This window comes from Xyrauchen texanus, chromosome 29, assembly GCF_025860055.1.
Source record: "Xyrauchen texanus isolate HMW12.3.18 chromosome 29, RBS_HiC_50CHRs, whole genome shotgun sequence".
NCBI classification, from domain to species: domain Eukaryota; kingdom Metazoa; phylum Chordata; class Actinopteri; order Cypriniformes; family Catostomidae; genus Xyrauchen; species Xyrauchen texanus.
The window spans coordinates 2,673,484-2,684,580 of NC_068304.1; the positions used below are offsets into that span (position 1 = coordinate 2,673,484).

The window sequence follows — 11,097 nt, forward strand, 5'->3', positions numbered from 1 at the left end:
TTGATCGGCCCAACCATTCCATACTTAGAGCCATTTTAAAAATGTTTACTATAATTACACCACCAAGAGGTGGTGATGCACCATTGTTTTTGAGTGTCCTTAGAAAGAATCCAGAACTAGGCCTAGGACTAGTTCGAAAAACGTAATCTTTTAAATTAATCTCAAGTATTTATTGAATGTTTTGTTTCACACAAATGGTCCTTAAGGCAAAGCCGTTCAGAATGAGGAGATCTACAATATGGTATGAATAACATGTTTCTTTGTGAAATACAGAGGTACATACAATGATTTACATGCATTTTAATGAGATAGCGCCGCCAAGTTGTTTCAAATTTTGACCTCTTGGGCCAAAAGACAAATAGGCATACCAAGTTTAGTTCCGATCTGCCTTATTCAACCCTTTATAAAAGCTGCTGAAAGCTGATTGGTCGATGGCGACCATGTTTTTAAATATATGTGACTGTCTTCATTTTTTCATTATTACAGTGCCCGCAAGAGGCAGAGGTGTGCAATTATTTTGTGTGTCCTCAGAATGATCTCTTACATAAGTGCACCATATTTGGGATAATATCTCATTCTGTTCAAGAGTTATAAGCGTTTAAGTAAAATGTTTTTTTATTTGTTTGAGTCATATAGCAGAATATGTTAGCATTTGGCCCCTACAAGAAGCATACCAATTTTCAACTTCATTGATAATACAGTTGCAGAGTTATAAATTTTTTTTTTTTGTAGTGCCCCCTATAGGCGGAGTTTGAAAAAGTAGATTTTTTAGAAAACTAGAATAGAGGAATTTTTTTTTAAATGTAATAAAATTAAGATAAACATTTTGTAAGTCTTGGTACAAGGAATTATATGAATATATATTTTTTTATTATTCAATTCAGTTGCGAAGTTATTGGTGAAAATACACTCACCTAAAGGATTATTAGGAACACCTGTTCAATTTCTCATTAATGCAATTATCTAATCAACCAATCACATGGCAGTTGCTTCAATGCATTTAGGGGTGTGGTCCTGGTCAAGACAATCTCCTGAACTCCAAACTGAATGTCAGAATGGGAAAGAAAGGTGATTTAAGCAATTTTGAGTGTGGCATGGTTGTTGGTGCCAGACGGGCCGGTCTGAGTATTTCACAATCTGCTCAATTACTGGGATTTTCACGCACAACCATTTCTAGGGTTTACAAAGAATGGTGTGAAAAGGGAAAAACATCCAGTATGCGGCAGTCCTGTGGGCTGAAAATGCCTTGTTGATGCTAGAGGTCAGAGGAGAATGGGCCGACTGATTCAAGCTGATAGAAGAGCAACTTTGCCTGAAATAACCACTCGTTACAACCGAGGTATGCAGCAAAGCATTTGTGAAGCCACAACATGCACAACCTTGAGGCGGATGGGCTACAACAGCAGAAGACCCCACAGGGTACCACTCATCTCCACTACAAATAGGAAAAAGAGGCTACAATTTGCAAGAGCTCACCAAAATTGGACAGTTGAAGACTGGAAAAATGTTGCCTGGTCTGATGAGTCTCGATTTCTGTTGAGACATTCAGATGGTAGAGTCAGAATTTGGCATAAACAGAATGAGAACATGGATCCATCATGCCTTGTTACCACTGTGCAGGCTGGTGGTGGTGGTGGTGTAATGGTGTGGGGGATGTTTTCTTGGCACACTTTAGGCCCCTTAGTGCCAATTGGGCATCGTTTAAATGCCACGGCCTACCTGAGCATTGTTTCTGACCATGTACCTCCCTTTATAGCCACCATGTACCCATCCTCTGATGGCTACTTCCAGCAGGATAATGCACCATGTCACAAATCTCGAATCATTTCAAATTGGTTTCTTGAACATGACAATGAGTTCACTGTACTAAAATGGCCCCCACAGTCACCAGATCTCAACCCAATAGAGCATCTTTGGGATGTGGTGGAACGGGAGCTTCATGCCCTGGATGTGCATCCCACAAATCTCCATCAACTGCAAGATGCTATCCTATCAATATGGGCCAACATTTCTAAAGAATGCTTTCAGCACCTTGTTGAATCAATGCCACGTAGAATTAAGGCAGTTCTGAAGGCGAAAGGGGGTCAAACACAGTATTAGTATGGTGTTCCTAATAATCCTTTAGGTGAGTGTATATATGTATTTTTATAATGCCACCGTGTACCCGATTTGCAAAAAACATGGTACACAGCCTCAATCTGACACTGTCTACCAATTTCTCAAGCTTCGAAACGGTCAGCCATTCAGATTTGATGTTAATAGCTGGTGAAATTTGATTGGCTGCTGGCGGCCATGTTTTATATTTGTCTGAGTCATATTGTAGAATATGTTAGCATTTGGCCCCTACAAGAAACAGACCAATTTACCAACTTCATTGATAATACAGTTAAGGAGTTATGAGCATTTATTAGTTATAGCGCCCCCTATAGGCAAATTCTTTTGCGGACCGGAAATGTGCTGTTGTATCTGTGTATCAAGTTTTGTAACATATGGTCTTTTCGTTTTATAGATATTGGTCAATACGTATAAAATGGACGACGCCCGACCAATTCGTTAGCTTATATCTTTGCAATGCTTCGACAAATCAGATTTCTGTCAGGAGGGTTCATAGTAGACACACATAATACGTAGATATCCATTTTGTTGAACTTGGTGCAACGTATTAGAGGAAAAAATAATTTGAGATTATTTAACTTGGTTGCGGAGTTATTGGTGAAAAGGAAAATGTCCTTGTTATAGCGCCACCTTGTGGCCAATTTTCATAAATATTGCTACACAATCACATTCTGACACTGTCTACAAACATCTCAAGTTTTGTAATGGTGGGCCATTCATATTTGATGTTATAAGCTGCTGACATTTGATTGGCTGCTGGTGGCCATGATTTTTTTATTTGTCCAATTGATTTTGTAGGATATGTTAGCCTTTGGCCCCTACAAGACACATACCAATTAACCCCAGTAACTCCAATTACCGCGGTTTGACTTGGAACACTCAAATTGAGTTAAGGTACTCTGCCTTTGTTTAGCCATGCGTCAAAATGAAGTTACTGTACCGGCATGGATTTACTGTACTTTGCCTTTGTTTTTACATTACAATGTGCCGCGTTTAAATTACGGTGTAGCCTGTGTACTGTCATGCATCTGTCATTGAAGCAATCTGACACACACGATACCTGAATAAAAGTGTAGTAAACAAATAATGTTGAGTGTTTTTACTATAGCGTTTAAGGATGGCCTCTCGAGGAAAATTATGGTTGAGATGGCTTTGAAATGCCGACATCAAGATCAAGGTACGAAATTGTGTAACACAAAATATGCATTAGAGAAACAAATTAGATAGATAGATCACAATCTACTTCATAGCCAGCTGGCAGCCTATAGCATAAATAGGCTACTCGGCTATCCAATGAATAGGCTACCAAACTGCTCCATATATCAAAGCACTGTAAACAAGCAAAGACTAGATAACTTGCCACTAATAAGTCATCGTAAATATTTAAAGTTTTTTTTCCCATAATGCAAATTATTCAGTCAGAGCCATCCTGTCAGTGACAGTGTGGGGCTGCCCACTAGTTGCACGAGTGTGGACTTGAATGTCATGATAGAGTAGCATGTAGCATGATCACACATAAAATCAATAGTAACAGTTTGCAATTAAATCTATCAAACCTTTTCTAGTATAAAATCCATGGCAATGAACGTCATCGCAGATGTTTAATCCACAACAATCCACAAGCATTATGATTTCTGAGCATTATTCCTTCTTGCTGCCATTTACATCAATCCACAAGTTGATCTTTTAGGATAGGCTACTTTCATTCAATTTGATGTAAAAACACTTATGTCTTGTATCTTTTAAGTTAGTGAACACTGGAATAAATAAATTGGTTTCAAAACAGGCTCCAACCACATGAATAACTTTTTGTCTGGATGTCAGTTACAGTCAGATTAAGAAAAACAATTAATGTAATCACATTACTCTATATTATAGCCTTTGAGATTGGCCAATCCAATCCACCAGTCAGAGAGCTGTGCATTGGAGTATGGTAGCCAAATTTAACCCATGGTTAACTAGCTGTGGCACTACCTTGTTGTCCTGTGTATGTGCCCAATTTGTTAAAATAAGCATTGATTAATCAAATAGCCTATTGGTAAAAAAAATATTTGATGGACCTTACAATATTATTTCCTATGTGTATTGGATATATATAAAATATTATTTCCTATTCCTATTTCCTTCCATGCCTTATTATTATCATCATCATCATCATCATCATCATCATCTTTATTATTTGCTCTATTCCTTTCAGTTCTTTGTGGTGATATTCCTTGTGGTCCAGAAGCACCGCAAAAAAAAGAAAAGAAAAAGATTGTACTGGACATTGGTAGGTATTTCCCCAATTTGATAAAATTTACATTAATTAATCAAATATTTATTGTTCATGTTCCATTAATTTTCCCATGCATGTCTCCAATTGTAAATATGTTATGTTAATTTCAGTTACTTGTGGGGATATTGATTGTGATCCAGCACCCAAATCAAAAACATGGACAGTTCTTGATAGTTGTCTGGATATTAGTTTCCCGGCGTTTGGTTCCGATGGGCTGTTCTGCAGCACACTTGACACCACCCATGTTGCTCTTATGGAGTGTCCCCTTATTCCAGCCACAGGACCACTGCCAGCACCACAGCCCACCCTCTCTCCATTCACTGCACCACTGCCAGCACCAGAGCTGGCAGTGCTCTGTGGCTGGACTCGCTCCAGTCACAGCACCACTGCCAGCACCAGAGCCCACACTCGCTCCAGTCACACTCGCTCCAGTCACAGCACCACTGCCAGCACCAGAGCCCACACTCGCTCCAGTCACAGCACCAGAGCCACCCCTCACTCCAGCCACAGCTCTACTACCAGCACCAGAGCCCACCTTCGCTCCAGCCACAGCTCTACTACCAGCACCAGAGCCCACCTCGTCTCCAGCCACAGCTCTACTACCAGCACCAGAGCCCACCTTCGCTCCATCCACAGCTCTACTACCAGCACCAGAGCCCACCTTCGCTCCAGCCACAGCTCTACTACCAGCACCAGAGCCCAGCTTCACTCCAGCCACAGCTCTACTACCAGCACCAGAGCTCATGCAGTTTTTATACAGGTGTTATGATTTTGTAAATGGTGATCAGCAACCAAATATTGATAATGTGGAAGTTACTGCCTTTTGCCTTGGCGTAACTCTCACTTTTTGCAGACGATACAAAGGCAAAGTACAGTAACTTCAAAAAAGGGGTCAAAAGTTTGAGCTCAAGATTTTTTTATGTAGATAAATTTAAATACTAAAACATCTAATTGCCAGATTTCCAGTGTCATACCTATAATACATTTGGCTGGACAAGTCATTTTTCTCAGTTCCACACTCTAGCATGTTAAGGTCTTTTACCTTTTTAAGGCAGCTTAGACTTAAAAGGATTTCTTATCCTGTGGCTCTCTCTGATGGACAAAAAATTGTATTACAGCTTTCATTGGTCAGATAAATAAATGGCTGATTATTTAAAATTTGCTGTTAGCTCCCCGTTCATCATAAATCCATGAAATTTACTTTCATTCCTCCGAATGTCCTGTTTTCCATATTTTAACAGTTTTGTGAAGTTAGGCATTTGTTAACACAATATACAGGAATATTAGTCATAATGGGCAACACTAGTCAAATATAACAGATTGTATCTTCTAGACAATTTGATGGATCAAAATTATTTTGATAACTTTTTGCCTGCATGGTCTATCGCTGACCTGGGCCAAGTTTGGTGAAGATATGATTAACGCCCTAGGAGGAGTTTGAAAAAGTAGGGTTGTTAGTCAATTAGAATGTCAGAAACATTTTATAAAATGAAATAAAACAGAGATATACATTTTGTAGGAATTGACGCAAGGATTTAGAGGTACAAAGCATTTTGATTTTAATGTTCTCGGATGCGGAGTAATTAGCAAAAACGTAATTTTTTTTTGTTGTAGCACCACCTTGTGGCCGATTTTCACAAAACTTGGTACACAGCCTCATTTTGACACTGTGTATGAATATCTCAATTTTTCTAATGGTCGGCCATTCACATTTGATGTTTTAAGCTGCTGAAATTTGATTGGCTGCTGGTGGCCATTATTTTTTATTTGTCCGGCTGATATTGTAGGATATGTTAGCCTTTGGCCCCTATAAGATGCATACCAATTTTCAACTTCAATGATTATACGGTTGAGTTATGAGTGTTTTTTTTTTTGTAGCGACCCCTATTGGCGAACATTTTCACGACTTTGCGTGCATCCTCAGAATGTCCTGTTGTCTATGTGTATCAAGATTCATAACATTTGACCTTTTCATTTGGTAGATATTGGTCAAAACGTACAAAATGGATGATGCCTGACCAATTTGTTGGCTTATATCTTCGCAATGCTTCGACGAATCAAAATTCCATTGATAAATTTTGTTAGGAGGGTTCATACTGACACCCCAGTTTTTGTGAGAATTAGACTTACGGCCTATGAGGAGTTCGAAAAAGTAGTTTTTCGAATTATGCAAATTAGCGCAAAACTTGATTTTCGTCTTGATTTAAGGAATCCAACGATGTCAGACAATTGTGTGTGCGACAAATGGTTTTGGAGTTATGGGTCCAAATGTAAAATGATCATTATAGCACTAGATAAACTGTAGTACAATGGGGGACTACCTTCTCTCAAAGTTTCAGCTCTCTACGACTTACGGTTTGGTCTGCACGATCAGTTTTAGGGCAGAATAATAATAAAATCCTTACAATTACAATAGGGTTTCAGCCCTTCGGGTTTGAACCCCTAATAAGAAAACTAACAAAAACAATAGGGGTCTTCGCCCTTCGGCCCTTGAACCCCTAATAATAATAATAAATATCCTTCAGCATTTAGAATATTGGTTATGAATTATGATGAAATAAAGATATTCTGCAAATATTATATTTTTATTTAAAATAAAAATTCAGTTAATTTTTGTGAGATTCATGTGGCTCTGAGGAAATCCCTCTTGTTGTGTTTCTCTGTGTACACTACATGTAACCTGGGAGTTTGGACAGAGGCAACATGTGATAATTCCTAGCCTTACACACCAAGTCAGTTATTCTTCAGAATAAAAAAATTATCCATGTTCCATCCTCCAGGACTCCTCACTGTGGACCTTTCTCAAGAAAAACCAAACTAACCCCACAGGTTCACGTAATTGTTTCCGGAAGTAAGAGCAGTATGGTTCAAGAGCTCCCTAATTCTATCAGCAGCCCAGGAGCTGGAGAGCAGGCCGGGCGGTCCGTGTGGAAAAACCCCAAGAAACCGTCAAAGCTCATTTACCACCAACAGCATCCATATTCCTGTCACTCAGCCACAGACCCGCCTCCTGACCAGAACACAGAAACAACTTGCAGGCTTTCATGTGGAATAATTGATGCATTTATTACTGGACTATGTTTATGGGATGGGGGTCTTGTGAATGTTTGTTCTATCAGCATTTGCGAAGAACCTGAGGCAATGAATTCCAGTGAATGATGGCAAGTGACACGACAGGGGTTTACTTGACCAAAAATTCGAACTTCTTGGCGAATTCCATATCCTAATGCTGATTACAGGGTTAAAAGTCTTCCACTGGAGAAACATCATGTAACTGGACATCTACCACTAATGAGAGACCTCCCAAACTGCAATTTTCCATGCCCTGACCGGCAGAGAGAGTATGTGATAATGCTGGAGATTTGCAGACATGCTTCTACAGCAGACTTGGGAAAACTGAGTGGCTGGACACGTTTTTCCCAGTGAGGTCAGTTTGTGGAAGCTTACTCTGTTTCTGACACAGTCAGACCTCTCCCCTCCTTTCTCATATGAACCTCTGCACAGAGGCCTAGTGACACATAGAATGACAAGAAACGAGTTAATCAAAAATTCCAGGGCAGATCTTGGTGATTGGTCCTTGGTCCTCTAGCACCACAAAGCATGTGTTTGATTCCCTTGGAGTACATATACTGATGAAATGTACAGCTTGAATGTACTGTAAAATGATTTGTGTAAAAGCATCTGCTTAATATGTACTGATATTTAGCAGAAAAGAAGAAAGTCTTGTCATTACTGATGGATGGAATTACATGGATAGGGCTGGCTGGCACACAACAGCCCACATGTGTAGGGCATGATATTTGTTTTATGTACTATATGAAAAATTAGTGTGGCAGAATAACATGGCTACCATAGACAGTCTGGTGCATTACTGCCCTGTGGTTCATTGATGGCCTATCCCTGCCAGCATGCTATCTAAATGATACTGTATATTTAACTTGTCAAACCTAGAGATTGGGGTAAATTAGGGATAAATAGAATTACATTTCCATAATTGTTTTATGGCATTAAGCACAGGCTTTGCCATGGGAAGTGGCCGGATGGAAGGTTCACAGGTTGGTAGACCAGACGTATGTTTGTAGTGAGATGGGTGGTGTACCCACAACTGCGGCCATAGGCCTGCTGCCCACATGTGCACCTTCCCAGCCCTGTCTACCACATTACACAGACCATTAGCTGGCCAAACATGTTAATAAGGATGGAATGTTGAATCACTTGGGTAAATGGAGAACCTTGTTGTGGTGAGGTTTAAATACTATAGTACTTTATTGAAGCACCTTATCATGACAATACCATATGATACTGGCTAAAAACATCTTTTGTTAAAAATTCCTACTTTCATAATTTTGTTGATGGCAGTCTAGTATAGCTGCTAACCAGCATATGTTGTGTTTTAGAATCTGTTCCCCAGTATGGCATGCTGATGTTTCCACCAGGCTCTAGCTTAAACAGCAAAACTTCCTCAGTCACCAATTACCATCATAAAGATCTTGCTATTCGACCAGCATCATCTGCTAAAGGCTCTGATACACTCATGACAAAGTCCTTCTTAATTTTTCAAGTTAACAAGTCAAGTCAATTCAAATCAGTTTTATTTTATGGTGCTTTTCACAACACACATTGTTTCAAAAGCAGCTTTACAGAAAATCATGCTCTAACAGAAAAATAAGTTGTGATGTCTTAATGTCACAAACATGTGTTTTAACTGAATGATGTGAATGTAATATATAATTGTAATAATATTGCTTAAATTTTTTTTTGTCTTTAGGGGTCCGTTGAGCAAGCCAAAGGTGACTGTGGCAAAGGAACACAAAATCCATAAAATGTTTGTTAATTGAGAAAAATAACCTTGAGAGAAACCAGGCCCCAATATTCGTTGTCTATGTGTAGTGCAAGTCATCCTTTAAATTAGTAAACTGTGTAGATGTTGGTTGTCAATGTTTATATGAACAGATTTTGTATAAACTGTACACTTAATGACTAAATGTCTTTAAAGTTCATCATGAATTAACTGTGGAAGTGCACATATAGATGCAATGTCCTTTTGGTATTATAGTGGAGCGGCTAAGTGATATAATCTTTCAGTTTATGATACAAGCGTGAAAATTGGCATGAGCAGTCTCCATGGGTCACTTGACAAGAAAATTGTCCGAGCCACTTGAAATTTCAAGATGGCCGACACCTGGAGCCTCAAAAGATACATTTTCCGATAGAAATGTATTGTTTTTTTTTTCATTAAGGACGATTTGGTGTCATTTTATTTTATATGTTTTAGATTATTCTAAAGAACAACTTTTAATGCATCAAAATACAGTTGTGTTGATTTGTTAATTATAGACAGATTAGACAAGAGTGAATATCTGCACTACCAGGGCACACTGGTGATATATCACTGCTGTTAAACTCAGAGTGGGGTTCAATGTCAGCTAATTGTAAAGTTAGTATCCCAAATGCTGTCTAATCTACCCCAAAACAGTTAGATAGCCGCACCTGAATTGACAGGTTGTGCCAGCGCGGGAGAGCCGAGCCAAGGTTAATGGGTTTTAGTTAACCGGATGGTATACAGATCGCACGGGATATAAATGGCATTGGATGAACGATCGGACTAAGTGTAGGGTTAAGGCATGAACTTAGTTGTATCCCATAAATCAAAGTGCTTGGTAAAAGGTGGTAAAAGGATAAACCCTCGGCCTCTGCCTATACATTTGCTGCAGACATGGCAGAAGCCATCGTAACAGTTGAGAAAACTAACTAGGACAGATGTTTCATTTGTCAGCAGGACACCAAGGAAAAACTCATTCATCCGAGTTTATTCAACAGAGAGCACGATCGTACTGGTTATGATACCATTGCAAGAAATGTTCCATTATTTCATAAGATCAATGCTCTGCCTATCTTTCTTAGTCCAACCCGACTAGATGAAGGTGATGGCATAGAAAACACATTGACAAGAAACAGAGCAAAATATCATTCAACTGTAAACTTATGTTCAATAACACAAAGCTGGAAAGGACCCAAAAGAGAGCATCTACTGCTGCTAAAGACACTGAAGATACCAAAGATATCCATGTCAAGAGGCCAAGAGGATCCCAGCCCTCGAAAGCTTTGTGCTTTATATGTGAAGATGAGAGTGCAATGTCCCCCTTACGAGAAGCAATGACGATGAAACGTAATGAAAGAGTCAATGAATGTGCCAATCAGAGACTACTCATGCCAATTTTCATGCTTGTATCACCAAATAAACCACTATATCACTTAACTGCTCCACTAAGGTGTCGGCCATCTTGAAATTTCAAGTGGCTCGGACAATTTTCTTGTCAAGTGACCCACGGAGACTGCTCATGCCAATTTTCACGCTTGTATCATAAACTGAACGATTCTGCCAAACATAAGCACTTAGCCGCTCCACTATTAGGCTGATAAAGGCTGATTTAGTTTGCATCTTATTAATAATAATTTATTATCTATGTTTCAGGGCTGGATATAGGGGGGTGCTGGGGAGGGCTTTGCCCCCCCAAATTATATATATGCCCCCCCCCCACCCTTCAAGTGCAACTGAAGCAAAGGATCAAATTGCTTCGTCATGGCGCTAACCCTAATAAAATGCGCCGGAGCAAAGTTCAACAGAACACCCTCCATTGACGGAATACACACACGTGCCCAAATGTTACATTTCTAGACAGCGGCTGCTATGTATTCCATTT

At 39.4% G+C, this 11,097-nt stretch overlaps 1 protein-coding gene across 1 annotated transcript; it reads left to right on the forward strand.

Annotated features, from left to right (window-relative positions):
- Positions 1-3,261: 3,261 nt before the first annotated feature.
- On the forward strand, positions 3,262-7,306 carry LOC127622791 (uncharacterized). Its single transcript, XM_052096879.1, has 4 exons — positions 3,262-3,292; positions 4,313-4,387; positions 4,504-5,153; positions 7,174-7,306. The coding sequence occupies exons 1-4, from the start codon at positions 3,262-3,264 to the stop codon at positions 7,246-7,248; spliced, it is 831 nt and encodes a 276-aa protein (XP_051952839.1). The 3' UTR covers positions 7,249-7,306.
- The last annotated feature ends 3,791 nt before the right edge of the window (positions 7,307-11,097 follow it).